Source organism: Gallinula chloropus (genome assembly GCF_964237585.1).
Source record: "Gallinula chloropus genome assembly, chromosome: Z".
NCBI classification, from domain to species: Eukaryota; Metazoa; Chordata; class Aves; order Gruiformes; family Rallidae; genus Gallinula; species Gallinula chloropus.
The window spans coordinates 64,736,623-64,754,194 of record NC_140089.1 but is presented as its reverse complement, the minus strand read 5'-3'; the positions used below and the strand labels follow the sequence as shown (position 1 = coordinate 64,754,194).

The 17,572-nt window shown below is 43.4% G+C and overlaps 1 protein-coding gene across 1 annotated transcript in view; it reads left to right on the top strand.

The window, feature by feature from the left end:
- The window catches only part of SERINC5 (serine incorporator 5), a 37,939-nt gene extending 24,883 nt beyond the window's left edge, over positions 1–13,056 (top strand). Inside the window, exons 5-12 of the mRNA XM_084278248.1 lie at positions 976–1,069; positions 2,412–2,623; positions 3,439–3,534; positions 6,828–6,954; positions 8,466–8,532; positions 11,635–11,674; positions 12,349–12,496; positions 12,797–13,056. Of these exons, the coding sequence (XP_084134374.1) occupies positions 976–1,069; positions 2,412–2,623; positions 3,439–3,534; positions 6,828–6,954; positions 8,466–8,532; positions 11,635–11,674; positions 12,349–12,496; positions 12,797–12,944 (932 nt within the window). The 3' untranslated portion in view covers positions 12,945–13,056. The remainder of the gene's footprint in view (positions 1–975; positions 1,070–2,411; positions 2,624–3,438; positions 3,535–6,827; positions 6,955–8,465; positions 8,533–11,634; positions 11,675–12,348; positions 12,497–12,796) is intronic.
- Positions 13,057–17,572: the final 4,516 nt, after the last annotated feature.

Genomic DNA, 17,572 nt, shown 5'->3' with positions numbered 1-17,572 from the left:
CATGCTTATCATGTGCATATAATGTGTTCAGCAAACCCAGACAAATGGTGTTTTGGTTGCTTTCATGTAAGGAGCTTATGGTACAGTAAAAAAATATAAATTTCTACATCATCTGCTAAGGGTAATGTGTCCTGGCTGTTCTGTTCTTCCACTTCACTCGTGCAAGTTTTTTTTCATCAGGAAAACACAGTGCTAGGATATGGCTGAACTTTGCTAATGCACTTCCTTGGTCTCCTTCACTGAAATCAGCTGCACACATGGAGTCATGTACAGGCTGTGCGTGGTACAGCAGCACAAGCTGTATAAGCAACTAAACATTTAAACAGGTATCTGTAAATTCTCAGAGACTTCAGATGTTGCACATAAAAGACCTGTTGTCCGAGGCACCCAGACAGCTACCCAAATACAGTGTATGTAGGTCAATGGTTAAGTAGTTAAAAAACCTGTCTTAAAACTAGTCAGTGAACACCAAGTATTCCAGTCTCAGGGAGTGGCTCAGGACAGCATTTGTAAATAGATAAGCCCCACCTTTGTTTTTCTGTGGTATTGGAATCTGGAAGAGAAGAAGTTGCCCTTTTTAGTACAGGGTTTCAATGCCGTGCAATTCCAGGGTTTAGATTCCTGTGAAATGCCCTCACACCACCTCTTTCCTGTTAGTGACAAATAAAGGTTTCAGTATTTTCTGTCTGAATATAGTAACTCATAGTCTCCACAGAAATTCTCTGGGTTAGGGAAACTCCATTAACATCCCAACAGGCTTATTTTGAAAGTGTAGCAGGTTGCAAGCTGAATTCATTAGTGAGCTAATCTCCAGTTAGCTGAGCTGGTCTTTCAGCTGAAGTGTCTCATCTCCTGCACCATCTGTGGGCTTCAGATACTCAAACTGTGTAACAGCTTCACTGCATAAACAATAATTCCTGTCTCAGGGGAAAAGCAACTGCAGTTTGACCTATTTTCTGCCTCTCTGCTTTGCAGCCTGGCGCTACGTAGGAGCAACAGGAGGTTTCCTTTTCATTGCCATTCAGCTCATCCTGCTTGTTGAGTTTGCACACAAATGGAATAAAAATTGGTATGTGTTGGGCAAGTAGTTATTTGCATAAAATTCTGGTGCACTCCTGAGCAATCCATTTCTCATAACGAAGAAATTAAAAGTAGCATTAATGTAATTTCTGAATGAAGACACTTAAATGTCAGTATTTAGAGTTGTTCATCTTTGCTTCATCTACCTTCTCCTTCCCCGGTGGAGATGTTTACTCCTTACTCACTTCTTTGGTTCCTTGTTATTGACTTCTACTCTGCTCATTTATTCTTAACCTGAATTGCTTGGCTTCCAATGAGTAGTAAAAAAAATACCCCATCCCAAAACCCTCTTAAAGTTGTTTTGTGTTTTACATGAAAATATATGGAGTGATGCAAGAGAATAAAACGGGATTTGGAAAAAAAGTAACAGTGAAACTGTGTGCAGTGATGTGGTAAATCCTGCTTTTCTTGTATCAGCTAATGCACCTTTTTTTTTTCTTGATGTGAGAACTGCTACATTCTCTTCAACTTCTTTGCTTTCGTCTGAATATACAAGATTCCATTATCAACCCATATATACCTAATTTTGACACTGCCTTCATTTCTGGTTTAAACATAAATATTATTACCTTCCTAGCCTTTAGCCTCTCATCAATTTAAAATGCTTAAATTGTCCTCCCACATATATGCAGGAACTCCTACCTCTACCTCCACCCTTTCTGCTTTTCTGTGGATGAAAGATTTCTAGCAGCAGTAATAGCACTCTCTATATTAGATATTCTTTTAAAATAAGTTGGTTTTCCACAAAACAATAAAAAAAATCCAATAAACCTTCCATGCAGCAAAAAGACGAAGTTTTTTAGTTACTACTCCTAAAAAAAGAGGCAGTTCAGAAGGTGAAGATAGGAAAACAAGATGAACCACACTTTAGTTGAAGAAGACTGGTGGGACAGACCGAAATGGAAAGGAGGCTTTTTGAGAAAAACTGTCAAAGCAGGTCAAGGAGCAGAAGGGAGGACATACTAAGCAATATGTGCTGCTGTCCCTGTGGAGAGCACCACTCTCCAGCTAAGCAGGGGCACTACACATTCCTGCAGAAGACATCCATGAAGTATTGAGCTGAGATGCACTGACAGGCTGATTCCAGAGACTGGGAGTTTTAGAAGTCACACTGGGCTACAGTTACAGAGGCAGCTGGTCAAGATAAACATTAATGCTAAGTAGTGCTTCCCTCTCTTTCATGGGAGGAACCTTGCAAGGGCCTGTGTTAGTGTGGTGATGTACACATGTTTCAGGAAAGTAAGCATTGTCTTTTGTGTTTGAGGACACGATATATTCCACTTTTTTTGAATGGAAGACAAAGTAAAGTGCTTGTCTCACTCTCTCCTCAGGACTGCTGATGCAAATCATAAGCAGATGTGGAATGGTTTGCTCGCCTTGGTCACTCTCATCTTGTACTCCATTGCTGTGGCAGCCCTGGTTCTCATGGCTCTCTTCTACACACGCTCAGAGGGCTGCATGTACAACAAGGTCCTGATCGGTGTTAACGGGGGGCTGTGCCTCTTTGTGTCACTGGTGGCCATATCACCCTGTGTCCAGAACCGTGAGTCCACTTTACCTCCTCTTCTCCTGGTTTCTGGTGAAGCCACATTTGTGAGCCTGGAGGCATGAGCCATGTTCTGGGCAGAGAGTCCCACGTAGTTCAGAGCAGGTGCTGCTCTTGGCCCTCTTCCTTTACACTGTGAAGTGCTGTTGCTTCTCTTCAGTTTAGCTGCTAAAACAACAGAGTTGTCAGGCATGTTGGGGTGCCATCAGGCAGTCATACTGTAAAGAAGGCTCCTGTGCTGATGGTTGGTAATATGTTGTGGAGCTTACACAATTCTTGTTGGTAGCAGATGAGGTAACAGCTGTCAAACTCATTCACCATTGTTTTATCATTTGCTTTTGACTAGTTGTGATTTGCCATCTGTAAAGTTTATGTCTGGAGGAGCTCACAGCAGTATTTCATGTTTTGGTGTATTTTATGTATCCTGTTAGTATCTTGCATACATTGGACCTGGAAATAGTAATTTGAATGACTCCAATACAAATTTTACAGGCAAATAAAACTATCATGGCTGCTTGTCAATAGCTCTTGGAAAGCTGGTGCTTTTGGCAAGAGCAGAAGGGTGATTCTTTGCTTACATGGGAATCTTAAATGACTTTCTAAAACACCCAGCAGAACTAAAGGACAGACTCTTTCTTCTTTACATGTCATTAGAAATGTATCTACACTGCTTCAAATACATTAAATGCTTCAAGTAAAACATAAAAGATACTCTTCAGAAAGATACTAGTGTGCTGTTCTTCGAAGTATGAATTTCTTTTTCAGTTTGTTAAAATGACTGCAAAAATCACTTATTTTCCTTTCCTCTGAAGGTCAGCCTCATTCTGGTTTGCTGCAGTCAGGAATCATCAGCTGCTATGTTATGTACCTCACTTTCTCAGCACTATCCAGCAAGCCACCAGAAACCAGTAAGTTACCTAATGCTGAATGTAAATTTTTTTAGACATACCATATGTTAAAAGTCAGAATTTAGCAAACCTGAACAAACAAATCCAGGCATACAGGAGTGCTGGGTTTGGTCTTTTCTGGCCTATGCAGCAGAAATAGCAAATACTAAAAATAGATCTGTGCAGCTGAGAGGCCATGCAATTGGCACTCTCCATGTGTCTTAAATGCTTTGGGTCTAGGGGAGCTTAACATACCTTGAGTGAGTTGCATCTGCTGCACCAGAGCAATTCCTGCCTGTTTGCTATAGACAGATTTCCCAGAATCTTGTAGCCATTGTGTGGCAAGTGCATGTTCTTGTACAGCAGGACATGAGTAAATAGATAATGTCTTTGGTCACATGATGGGAAGGGAGTTGGAGGAAGTGGCTGTTGGATGCCTCTGGAAGAAGCTAGATGATAGTTCTATCCTAAAGTTCAATAGGTCCACCACCAGTTAGTAGGTACTAGCCATCTAGTGGGTACTAAAATCACATCTTTTCTCCTAGAATTGGTATGGTTGGTAGCCTTACCTCTGGACTCTTAATGAAGCAAAAACTTGAGTACCACTTGTCTTCAGTTTTCAGAGGAAACATTCTGAGAAAGGACTTGGAGTTACGTTGCAGCAGTTTGAGATGGTACTGCTGTTCACAAGAGGTCCTGTACTCCCTTTGCAAGCCAGGAGTAGGGAACTCCACAGAGTTTTAAGTTCTTTATGCTATGAAAACACAGCAAGACTTTATAAGCACAGCTCAAACTGTTTCCTTTTCCCAGGTAACTATAAGATGCACTTGTTTGGACTGAGAGCATTCTTTTCACTTAGATTTTGCCAGTTCAAATCAGTAATGCTAAACCCCCTTTGTTATTGCTCAGCTTCTAGTATTGGATAGTTGAAACAATAACTAGAGGAAAATAAGTCCAAGGCAGGAAGGGGAAGTTTCTACAGTCATCTTCCAAGAGGAAAGGGAAGAGGTGAGGAAAATAATCTTTCTCTGTCATGCTTGGGAAGGCACAGGCACGCATACACAAATGCTACAGCTAAGACAGAAAACAAGACGTTATTTAGATGGAAGATTTACTTCTGGAGCTTAAGCAGTGTTTTTGAATGAGTATAGAAGCTAATTTAAAAGACATCTGAATTACTCATAAGACAGTGTAGTAAAAAACCCCAAAACCCTAAACAAGAAAAAGGGGGAAGAAAATGATGTATTAAATCATTCGTCTCACATTATTTTATGCTCATGACAATCAAAGCCTTCAGCAGTTAAGTGAATGCTCTGATTATTCTTGTGTGTGTTGCCAAGGGTAGTTATTGTATTTGTCAGAGTATGAATCAAGCACACCTTCTGAGACCTCCTGAAACAAATGTGTCTCCTTGGCTTCCCAGGCCAGAGAATTCTCTTGGCTGTCGTCTGCTCTAAGATGCTCCTTTCTCTCTCATGTGTGTGATAAGGACTCTCGTACCAGCCTTTGAGGCTCTTACAGTGGCATGTGCTGGAGAATGTATGGGGTGCTTGCACATAATAAGGACTTCAGTCCCATGCCCTGTGACTCAGATTTGCCATGACCTTACCTAGTGTTGACTCGTTCCCCAAGGAGGGATTTGCAGATTGACCACCTTGCAAACCCATCTTGAAGGAACTGCAACACCCAAATTTGCAAATGCCTTAAGATGGAACAGGCAAACAAAAGGTAACATCTCTTGAACCTGTGCTTATCACAGGGTCCCTTAGCTTATTGATGCCAAACTTAGCTGAAAGGCCTGCCAAACACTGGACCTGCCTTGCTGCAGATGTGTCCCTGGTTGGACACAGGTGGAGGATTCTGCATGTCTCTGGCCACGGTGTTTGTGTCTCCAAAGAACAGTGAAGCTGTTGAAGGGTCTAGAGCACAAGTCTTAGGAGGAGTGGCTGAGGGAACTGGAGTTGTTTGGCCTGGAGGAGTGGTTGAGGGAAGACCTTGTTGCTCTCCACAACTACCTGAAAAGGGTGTTCTAGCCAGGTGGGTATTGGTCTCTTCTCCCAAGTAACAAGTGATAGGACAAGAGGAAATGGACTCAAGTGGTACCAGGGAGAGGCTTAGATTGGTATTAGGAAAAATGTCTTCTATGAAAGGGTCCTCAATTACTGGAACGGGCTGCCCAGGGGAGTGGTTGAGTTACTATCCCTGGAGGTATTAAAAGTTGTGTAGATGTGGTGCTTGGGGACAGGGCCTAGTGCTGGACTGGGCAGTGCTACTTTAACAGTTGGGCATGAGGACCATAACGGCCTTTTCCAACTGAAATGATTCTGTTATTCCATAAAACCTTGTCAACCCTTCATTTGCTCCCACTTTCACACTGTCCGGGCTGCGTGCCGATAAAGCTGTTTGTGCAGCCCTGCAGAGCTTGGGGAGCTGAGTTTATTTTTAACCTGGGTGTAGCCGTTGCCACATTTTGCCCTCTGCCCTTGTCGACAGTTGTGCAGTCCCAGTGGGATGCAGAGTGGCTGCTGGAAGGGAAAAGGAGGTGGGAGCGGTTTGCTTTAAACAGCATTGGCTCAAAAAGCTCTTGATTTGAGATAAGGTGCAGCTGTAATCTCTTGCTGTGGAGTGATGCTGGAGGATATTGATCTGCTTTGCTTTGACCCGGAGCAGACAGCAAAGTGCCAGATGCATCTCATAACATCGAGGACTGAATTGGTTTCATTTCAGGGACCTAGAATTAATATTTGCACAGACATTAAGATAAAATCTTGCCTGGAACCTAAGAGTAGTGTTTGCTTAGAAATTAAGACAAGTCTTCCCTTTAACTGGTGCATCTCCCTTTCTTTGGTCTTCTGTATATTGGTCTGATGCAGAGCAGCTACACATCGCCTTTTTTCACCGAGTATGAATTTCATAGTTGTCCTCAAGGCACTCCGCTGTCAAAAGAAATGTATGGTCTCAGGTCTGTACTATCCTGCTGTTTTATGTCTCTGTAGTATTGAGTGAAGTGTTGGTAAACTTCCAACTTCTTATTTATTCTTTTTCCTTGTTTGTCTGCTTTGGTCAAACAAGAAATTTTAGTACCGTAGTAACTCACATTTTCGTTTTGCCAGAAACACAGGATCTGCCAGGTCAGATTTACAGATATTTTCTGTTTCTGTTATGATCATCTTAAAAGATAGATAAAAACTACTGAAATGTACCTACCCAGTGTCTGAGGTAATAAAACCATTTTGCTGCAAACCTTAAGCCTGAAGACTGCTTTGAAATGCAGCGAAATGAGTTTTGCTAACTGTCCTCTTTCTTTTGTGAAGTCCTGGATGAAAACAATCGGAACATCACAATCTGTGTACCTGAATTTAGCCAAGGCCTGCACAGAGATGAAAACCTGGTTACTGGCCTGGGCACCACCATTTTGTTTGGCTGCATTTTATATTCTTGGTAAGTCGGGGGGGTTTGCAGTTACCTCCCTGTAAGTGCAGTGTTCTGGTCCAGCTAGCAAAGGCTTTATAGCAGGCTTCATGCAGACAAAGTAATGGGGAGAAGTAGTGTAGAACTGAGCTGGAAAGTTTGTGTTCTCCTGAGTGGTTATATGTTTTATCCAAGAATGTTCAGCAAGATAGTACAACTTCTTAAGCAAATGTACTTCATTAAAACTGAATAGAGCAATTTACACCTAGAGGTGGAAGGAACAAACTTCTTGGTGTCCATGATCCCAAACAACCTCAGGGTGCTTTGATTCTTTATTTACTCTCTCTATAAGAAAAGTAGCCTCCTGGCAGAGGGTAAGACTGTTCCTCAAGGGTCTTTAAAATGGACAAAACTGGGAGGGATTAGGGCTTCCCTTGAACAAGTGATGAGCACAGTACTGCCACCAGGATTTTCCAGTGATCTTCTGCTCTAAAACAATCTGTTTGTGTCCATATAGTTGGGATGCACTGGTTGTATTATTGCAACGTCCATCAGTAAGTTAAGTCATGCTCCAGGATGGGGAGGGGAGAGTTGCTAATGGTTGAAAGGTGATGTATTTCTTGTTTCAGCTCTGTGGTTTGCTTGGAGACAGCACTGCCTGTCTGCTGCAGGTTTTTGATCAGCCTCTGCTTCTTAATCAGTACACTTAAAAATTCACATACTGAATCTCCTGATAATTTTGAAGTGAAAACAAAAGGCTTTCTAAAGAAGCTGTGAAATATGCATATGTGTGCATATTTCCAGTGCCTCAGGAAGGTGTTTCAGGAGTGCAGGCAACCTTCACATAGCCTGCAGGGGAAGTGCACATGTAGCTGAGGAGATAAGAAGCTCCTTTGAGGAGAATGTTTTGAAGTATTGCTTCTTATGGCCCTGGGCGTACAGCAAAGCATTAACATGCCTCCCTGTGGGTAATGGGAATTTTGCATTATACATCCTGAAAGGCTAAGACTGAGTAAGAAATGTTTCTAATCAGAAGAAACCAGAAAGGATTCTCCCCAGACAACTGCAGTGGTGCAGGAAAGGATTTTCCAGCAACTGGTACACTGACAATTGTGGTTGAAATTTACTTTTGAAAACTCACTGCTCCTAGTGATCCATTGTTTCACTGGCAAAGCCTTTACAGAAATGCTGTGAAGTTAATATAAAAGCATTGGTTCTGCACAGCGGGGGAGATCTCTTCTGAATTGCAAATTGGAGTTTTTAGCTGTTTGCTCCTGTCTGATGTGGTGAATTCACCACTTTTCAGGAGTGACCTACTTTTAGGCTGGTGATTCAGGCTGAGTTCGCCAGCGGCTGCCTGTCAGGCTGGTTTATACTTGTGCAGAACAACCTTTTTGCATGCTTAGTGCTCGATGCTATTGTCCAGGCAAATGCTTAGCTGAAACAAGGGAGCAGACTATGTTTGCTGTCGTGTTGAAAAATGGCCCTATTAGGCTAATGCTTATGCTGAGAGTTCTGACGCTATCTTCTGTTGCTCCTAGTTTGACCTCAACGACACGGGCAAGCTCAGAGGCACTGAGGGGAATATATGCAGCACCTGAAACTGAAGTGAGTTCTTGCTTCCTCCCACAGGATTTCTGTGCACTCATGTGCTTTTTTTGCTCATGTTTTCATGGCTAACTAGTCTCTAATTAGGTGAAAACAAAAGCTTGTTCATAGCATGCGTGTTGCCTACCTCTGGGTATGAACTTGTCAGAACACTTTGGCCCTTCTGCAGCTCTTCCTGGTCCTGTGGAGCTGCCTTTATGTACTGAAATAATTTGCTGCTCTTGCAGCTTATTTAACATCCTGCAGGCTTCCTGTAAATATTCTTGTGCTCTAAACAAGGTCATGTCCTCTCATTTAAAGTAGAAGTCTGCATGGTAGCTATCAGATAAAGAAGTGAAGGCATTCTCAAATGTTTTCAGTCCTGGTTGTCTTTGTTCTCATAGCAACTGACTGATCCCAAGTTCCTATCTCTTATTTCCACACAAAAGTACTTCCTTTCTCTGCCTGCAATTTCATTTTGGATTATATTTCTTGTTCCTGTTTCTGCATTCCACCAGCTTGTTTCTTTGGCCTTCTTATCATGGCAGCACCCAGTAACACTCAGAAATGAGTAGTTTTTTGCTAAGTAACAGTTACCTCTTTCACACTTCAAATGTGTGTTTGGAGGATCAATCTCCATCCCTGGCTCTCTCTACGTTGGTGTTACTTGCATGTGCAGTTTTAACATCTGTTTCTCAAGTCTTTCATCAGATTGTTTGTGAGAACCCATAAAGGCAGAAGGCATTTGGTGTTTGCAGTGGCCAGGCGTGGGGAAGCAAGACGCATTTCGCTGTGAGAGCCTGTCAGTGCTGGAGGAGCATCCCTCTGGCAGGACGGTGTGACTGGAGCCCAGTGCACATCAGCTCCTCAGGCCAGCCCCAGCCCTCGCTGGCGGGCAGCCTGCCAGCAGGCCCAGCATCCACCTCCGAGATATGGTCTGGGCCGCCTTGGTCAGATCCAGGGCAGGATCTGCGCCTTCCCACCCTGAGGGCCCTGGAGAGGAAACATGCAGCACCCGCCCCTGCCTTGCCCTGCCAGCCTTACACTGTAGGAGGTCTCGCCAGAGGTCTCCGGGCTGCGGTACGCCCTGCGGCAGGAGCAGCAGGCGGGTTGGGGTGGCTGCCACAGCATGGGGCACCCTCACCAAGAAGGTCCGACCCCTCTGCCTGCCACAGCGCTTGCCAATGGGATTCTTTCCAGGCCAGTTGGTTTTAAAGAGCAGTACAGGAGCCGCTGAGCGTTAATATAAAGCAATGACTGGTGAAGAGCAACTAATTGCGTTCTGATTGCCTTCCCCATGGCAAAGGGCCCTTGTCTCCATGGCGGGGGCAGAGCATTGCTTGTGTGCAGAGGGTCTGTCAGCCCCTGTGCTGAACACAACTGAGCATTACGAGACCCCCGTGGTATGTGTGCCAGCGTTGCTAATTGTATCAGCCTGTGTGTGCAAGGACTTAATTGCAACTGGTTAAAAGCTTTGAGGGAACCCAGCGCTTGCTTTGGAATGAGATTGCAGCCCAGGGAGAGTTCAGGCTGACCTTACAGGTGATGCTGAGCACACTAGTAGAAAGAGGTATGGAATTGAGGGTGTATTTTAAATTATCAGCCATTGTTAAAAAAGAATGAGCTTTTTGGCTTTGCATGAGTTTATGAACCTAGTGAATACATGTAATTGTGGATACACAAGATGAAAACTCCCATTTGATGGTTAAGACACTTTATCTTATAGGCATGCTACCTGATTTTTGTGGGTTTTAGGAAAACCACACTGACCAAGGAGAGGGGCTGGAATGCAAGGTACAGAAATATGAGAGTATATATTTTTTCCTGCACATGAAATGTCCCAGCAAAACTGGGACAGCTCAGGTGTGGGTTTGCACACATAAGGGTCCCTAAAACCCTTCAAGCATTCAAGTATAGCATGATATGAACCCACATGACGAATGACTAGTCATAGTAAAACTTTCCAAATCAGTTGTTTTTCTACAGTGTTCTTGCCATTTGTCTGTGGATCCAGATGTCCTGGGAACCTGTGGTGCCAGGAGGGTTTCAGAGATGTGTCGGAGGGGCTAGGTTGTTGGCATTATTTTGGTTGTTCAAAGGTATCTTCTATCCTTCATGGATAGCTCTAAGCTTCCATGGAGCAAAGTCCTTATTTCCAGGGCCAGGGTGTCCTTTAGCTTGTTTTACTTCAGTATGAACAATACCAAAGTCTCCAGTAAAGTTCCACTACCTCATTACATTACAGTGTATACTGTGAACTAATAGGTATTAACAAAGTTAATACACTTTCATACTATAAGGGAATTTTCCTAATGGGGTCATTGTTTCCATCAGACCACAACCAAGATAAATCCCAGATTAGGATTTTATCAGAACAAATATTGTTGGTAATGTATGATGGAAAGTGCTGGCTTGTACTGTGGTCTGGTGCAGAAAGAGCAGTTAACATGTTTATTAGATGGTCAAAGGACTTTCTCATTTACATTATCACTAAACACAAGAAGTGTAAATCTCAATTTTCTTTTTTCCACGTTAAAAAAAGAGAAAACTTTAATTTAAATACAGCTGTAAACCCAGCTTTCTGCTTCTACTCATTCTTGTACTCATTTTGGCTCTGTTTCAGCAAATTCTTGCAAAGATAAGTACATTTCTGACTACTACTTGTGCAGTTGTGATTTCCAGCCCATGCAGCAGGGTTTTAAAAGTTCCTTGTACTTCCTGTGGAGAAATTATTTATTTAAGAAGCACTTAGATGCAAGTCTGAAGAAGTAAACCCCTTATGAGCTACTAAAGTGCAACCAACTTTACTGTAGCTCTTCCACCATTTTGCCATAGTTATTTGCACCAGTTTGACCTTGGGTTATGTAAAGTGGATAGAGTAGTTCCTACAGAATGGATTATTTGCTCCAAATTTTATTGAGTAGGTTTTTCCAAAGCTGGGAAGCTGCTGTTACGAACTGCTTGGCAAATCCTAATTTGAGTTTTGTGCTGGTTGGAAATACAAACCAGACCTTTCTAAATTAGCATCTGTAACGTGGACCGAACAGACCTTCCCTCACCAGCTGCTGTGCTGCTCGGCGGTAGCACAGACTCCTCTTACCCTTCCTGTTGTCTGTTCCACAGGTAGCTCGTTGCTGCTTTTGCTGCGTGCCTGACGGAGACGGTAATTATATTTTTACTGCACGATTTACCTCACTTGTGGCTTTCAGACCAAAGCCAAGAGAGTCAGGGCCCAGCTGCAGAGGGAGAGCTGCTTGCGCACCCGCTCTGTAGGGTACCATACCCAGCAGCCGAAGTGCTCAAAGATGGGCTAGGGAAGGAAGCAAGAGATGTAACAATGCCATTTTAAAACAACAGGGTTAGTAATGCCTTAAAGGGCATTTAATTGCTGCAACATGCAAAGAGTAATCTCTGTTCTTTGTGTGCTTGTGGGTGTGACTGCTGGATTTTGGGCTCAGCAGCTCTGCAGAGACTGCTGCTTGTTCAGGACTGGGTTAAGAAGGGAGTCCTCTTTTCAGACCTGGTATAATCATTGTTATAAGCTTGGATTTGCCAGAAGAACATGGTACTGATAGAGCAAGTTAAGTGGCCCAGATGCTCGAAAACTAGTCAGCAGGCCAGGAAGCTGATACAAGGCTCAGTTTCAGTGGTGGTCCAGTACTTTTTACTAAAGGCTTAGGCCTGTGCCCCAAGGGCATAGAAGTGTCCAAGCTTTGCTCTGTATCATGCTTTCCTAAATCACACCATAGATGTTTTTTGTGTTCTTTGTGAAGGCAGCTGCTGTTTTCAGCTCTTATTAGATTTGCAAAAGCTTTTCTGTTTCCTGTCTGTTAACAGCTGATGGTGAAGAACACGTTGAAAGAAGGGGTGGCCAGACTGTGATTTACGATGAGAAGAAAGGCACGGTGTACAGTTATGCCTACTTCCACTTCGTTTTCTTCTTGGCTTCACTCTATGTAATGATGACAGTAACTCATTGGTTCCAGTAAGTGTATTTCTTTAAAGCTGAGAAGTTAATGCTTCTCTGCATTGCAGTGGGAAGATGTGAACAGTAATTTCTGCCATTAGTGTGTCTCCTCTCCTTAAATAAGAAGCTGGAATACGCATTGAAAGTTTTTCCTGATTGTTTCTTGGCCGAGATCTTGCTTGATAAAGGGCTGCTCTCTCCTGCTTCATGTCTGGGCTAACCCAGCTGAAGTCTGTGACCCACTTGGAAAAACAGAGGGTACTGCAGTCTGAGATAAGAACAGTGAATTTATTGCTGCTTTTTTTTTTCCCTCAACAGTTATGAAAGTGCTCAGATCGAAAAATTCTTCACTGGAACCTGGTCCATCTTCTGGATTAAGATGGTCTCCTGTTGGGTTTGTGTCGGTCTGTACTTATGGACTCTTGTTGCTCCACTCTGTTGCCCAACCAGGGGGTTTTCTGTGTGAACACTCAGAAGGTCCTTCTGTGTTTCTTTTTTTTGGTTTTCTCGTTTTTTGTTGTTGTTGTTTTGTGGTTTTTTCCCTGTTATAAATAAAACACAACTGTCATTTTGTAATGAGGAAATACCTACTGCCCACTTACCTTAAGGTACCAGCTGGTAACTTTGTAATCAGACTAGACAGATAACTGAAGACTTTTTTACCTTTTTGAATTGTCCTGAACAAGTGTTGCCCAAGAGAACAAATCTATTCCAAAACTTTGTAACGTTGATTTCTGAAGTGTAGGATACACATTTGTTGTAAACTGGAAGAAGTGAAATACTTTTCAAATAACAGACAATCTTTCTCTGGCTTCATTGGCAAGAAAAGAAAACAATCATGGTGCAGATGTATCTTCTTCCTTCCTGTGAATGTTGGATATCTTCCAGCAAATATGCATTCCTTTTTATACTATTCTATTAACTGTGTCTTTTACAGTTTGCAGTGATGATTGGACTGCTGTTTTGTACAGCATACAATTCTTATAAGTAGTATCTAGATTTTTTTTTCCAAAAATATAGCTAAATACTTCTGTAGAAATAGAGAATATGTAAGAATTTGACTGCCAAAGCATCTACAAAAAATTGTTTATCTAAAAATTAAATATATTAAGTTATTGCATACCTAGATTGAGAAAGGAATGTACCAATGATAATAGAGTATTTATTCTATTGCAACTTTAAAAGGCACCTGAATATTTTATGCAACTTGGATCTGGTCCAGTTGCTAACAGAAGGGGATTCTACATACAAATGCTTAAATTCTGAATTTGTCTGGCATTGCTTTGCCAGCTCACTTGAAGTGCAGGTTGTGTGTACTGCACAGAGATTTTGAGATACAGTACAGTCTTCATTCAGAGTGTTTGCTGTTGAGAAAATACTAACAACAGGAGCACTGCCAGTTGCTGTTAAACTTAAAAGTTGAGTGCTCATTTACTTTTCCACCCTGCTGTTTCAGCTTGTGTCTAAAGATCTCACAGGGTCTTCAGTTCTGTTTCCACTGCTAATTTTATGATATTATAAATGCAGCAGTGGTCAGAAAAGGGCTATAATGCGTCATGCTCCTTTTCTGCCTGTGTGTTGGTTGGAAAGTATTATTTTCAACTGCTATATTTTTATACTCCTCTGTTAGTTTTGCTGTTGGGATGGAAGTTAGCCAACCAATCCATTAATGGAGACTAAGCCTGTTTTGGAGAACTCCTGTTCCAAGCAAAATGGGGTAAGCAGTCAGAAAAACAAAACCAGAAGAGACAAATGTAACAGCAGCTGTGGTAGTACAAATGACTGACTTGACAATATTGAACCCTACCATGTCACTTTTGTTTGCTTTAAGCAGATGATTTGGTGGTAGAACAACAGCTCAGATGCCCTAAATGCTGAATCAGGTTGAACCAAATATTCGGTGGGATGAATTTATGACTGGTGCTAGTCACAGAGGTTTTATCTTCTCACTGATGATACATATACACATGTATATGTATATGTATACAGATACAATGTGAAATAGGCAGGATATAAACAAAATCAACTGATTTAGAGGTTCTTTTTTCTTTTCAAAATACAGTTGAGCCTTAAATCTCCATCCAATGCTTTCTGCAAAACAAAGAAAAGCACAACATGGAGGCCAGTGAGATGGCCAAAATATTTGCATGCCTTATTTGTTCTGTTGCAATAATTGATGGCTAATGCACACCTGGTGAGTAATCCTAAGATAACAGATCTCACTTCTGCTCTTGTTTTCATTACCATTTTTAGCTGCCTTTTTGCTGTGGTATCCTAGGGCTTCTGTCCCGCCTGGAGCTTGCTTTGGGGTCTGATCTTCCCCTGCTCGTGCACTCTTTACCTCAAACAAAATCCATGGGTCTGCAGTCCTGTATACTCATACCACCTGGGCCAGTGATTAGGAGCCTCAAAATACATCTGTTGCAAGATCTGAGAGACAGGGTCACCTTTCCAGAGGTGACACTTTGGCAGCTCTTCTTGTTTGCTCCTAGGGGAAAAGAAAATGCAGCTGAAGTTTAACTCTGACATCAAGTTAGAAAAACAAGAAATAGCTCTGGTGAGGGAGGCAGGTTTTTTATTTCCTCTTGCTTCTGCTGGGAGGTTCTGATCTTGCCAAGAGCTCTGCTAGCATGGGGGCCCGTCAGGATGTCTCTGCCTGCATTTGGAGTCCAGCCACGCATATCCTTCTGTGGCAGAAAGAGGCTTTTCTTAATGTGTTCGCAATCTAGAAGCCTTTATCTGTCCCATCTCTAAGATAAGAGCTTATGGACTGTGCAGTGATGACTAACAGTTGTCCCACCTAACTCATAGCAGCTATTCTGGCACAGTCTTGATCAGTGCTAGAGCTGTGAGCTGCAGCTGAGGCAGTCCAGGCTTTTGTTCCAAATGCTGTTCCCTAAAGTATAGAGGCTTGCAGGAGTTGCCATCTAGTGCCATATGTGTTGTACTGTGAGAAACCAAGCATATTCTTTTATTTTAATTAGTAAACAGACCAGTCTGGGCAAGGAGCTGAACAGCAGAAGGCGAGTGCTGTCAAGCTGCAAGGCAGGGAGTGGCAGCTGTTCTCTAGTTCTGATAGGCATCACAGTCACAACTGTGGATGGTCTTGCATGTTCTGACTTGTTTACTGGAAGCACTTATTTTACAGAGGCAGTGTCTACCTGTGTGAGGATTTTTCCTGCACCGCCTCCTGCTCATTCTTTTTATAGTTTGTACTCAAGGAATGGGTTTTGTGTGGAGAAAACAGGGTTATAAGCGACAAGTCCACGGTGAGGAGTGAGTCCATTCTTTTTACACAGCGCTTGCCTCACCGAGTCGCTCCTTCATCCTTCCCTTCCACCAGCTATTGACCTTATGCATCTAGATCTGCGGGTGCTCATAGGGTGGAAGTGAGGCAGTGCCTGACTACACAGCTTTGTCTGCCTCTGAGCAAACATTGTGACAAAAGACACCTGAAATAACTTTGAGGACCTGTGTGTCCATGCCGTGGCCCCAGATCCCGCTGTGGATCTCCAGGCCTTTCTAAGGAATCAGTGACTGGTGGCATCTGGGTGTGCAGAAGTTGTTCCTCAGTGAGGCACAGCCTCCTGCTGCCCAGGCAAATGTTACAGCCTTGGCGTTGGCTGTACAGTCTGTACTGTGAACTTCCACGTGCAACTACTTGTAAATTCCTTGGCTAGGGTCTAGGATTCAAATGCCCAGTCCATATATTCCAAGCAGTTCACCTAAATGGGCTTTTAAAACCTTTTTAAGAAGTGCCTTCATACCTCCTGCTGTGGTAGCTAGTCATTCAGGTGGCACTGGGACTGGAACCCTGAACTGAGCCTGTGACTGGGCAGTGCTGCTTTGCACGTCACGCCGGTGCGTACAAGGCACAGTCAAGACCCGTGGTGCATGTGGAAGACCAAATCATCTGTGCTTGACAAACCTTTTGGGGATGAGATGATTCAGATATTACTATGCAGTGGAAAACTGGGAAGACTCGTAAATAGCCTGATGCTTTTGTAAATAAATGAGTAGCTATTGCTTGCATTCACATTTAAATTGTAAACAGTTAATGCTACCCAGGCAGCTGCTGGGCTTGAGGGAGGTAGCTGCGCGGTGCCTGTCCTGCCACACCTCTCCAGGGTGCATTGAATCCGTTCCCAAGTGTACATGAGTAGTGCAGCATTTCTGGCTCCTAGCATTTTTGGTCTGTGTGAAGCAAGGAAGCTGTTACAAAGCCAGGAAGGCTAAGGAACCCATCCTGTGCTAAGTTTCCTCTGCTTAAGTCTGAATTTGAACTAATGCTGTCATTTAATGGGTTCTTGGAGAAATAGATAGCGTTAGCAGAAGTTAGTTCTGCTGTGAAGGTGAAAGAGTTTTATTGGCATCTGCTTACTTGTGGAACCTCACTGCTGCACCCTCATCTCAGACCGGCTCGGTTTCAGTTCTTCTCATGAAGGCAACGGAGAGCCTCAGTCGTGACTGGTTCTTGCCTGGGGTAAAATCAACAGGACGGACGCGGACAGCGAGTCCGAATAGCTGGACTGACAACGAGACCGTGAAAACCTTGGGAAGAACACGTGGAAAGCAGATGGATGTGCTTGTTTGCTGCTCACCACCGAGTTCCTTGGAGCACGCAGGCAGCCCTTGCAGCTGGGTGCCAGCTAAGGAGCGCCACATCAGCACTGGGTTACGTGTTTGTGATGCCCTTAGCTCTGTACTGCGAGCTTTCCGCGAGGTTCAGGCAGCTTGTGCGTGCACAGCAGGTCCTGGTGGGGCTGGGCCACTTCCATCGGAAACGGGTAATGCCGCGTTGCTAATCTGTGCTTCGTCCAGAGAGGGGGCTTATCCCCTTCAGGGGCTTATCCCCTTCAGAACCCTAATCCCGGCGTGTCTATTTATTTATTTATTTTGTGTTTTAGCACCTTCTTAGGACCCCAGAAGCGCTTTGAGATTGTAAGCTACACACGTGTAGCTGCTTCACCAGCCACTGGTACAGCCATTTCTGGGCTGGAGCGCCGCAGCCACTGCGCTTGTGGGAGAGCTGGCTTTGAACAGTTCTCTGGTTTCAACCACTGTGTCTGGAAAATTTGGGAGCTCACGGTAGTG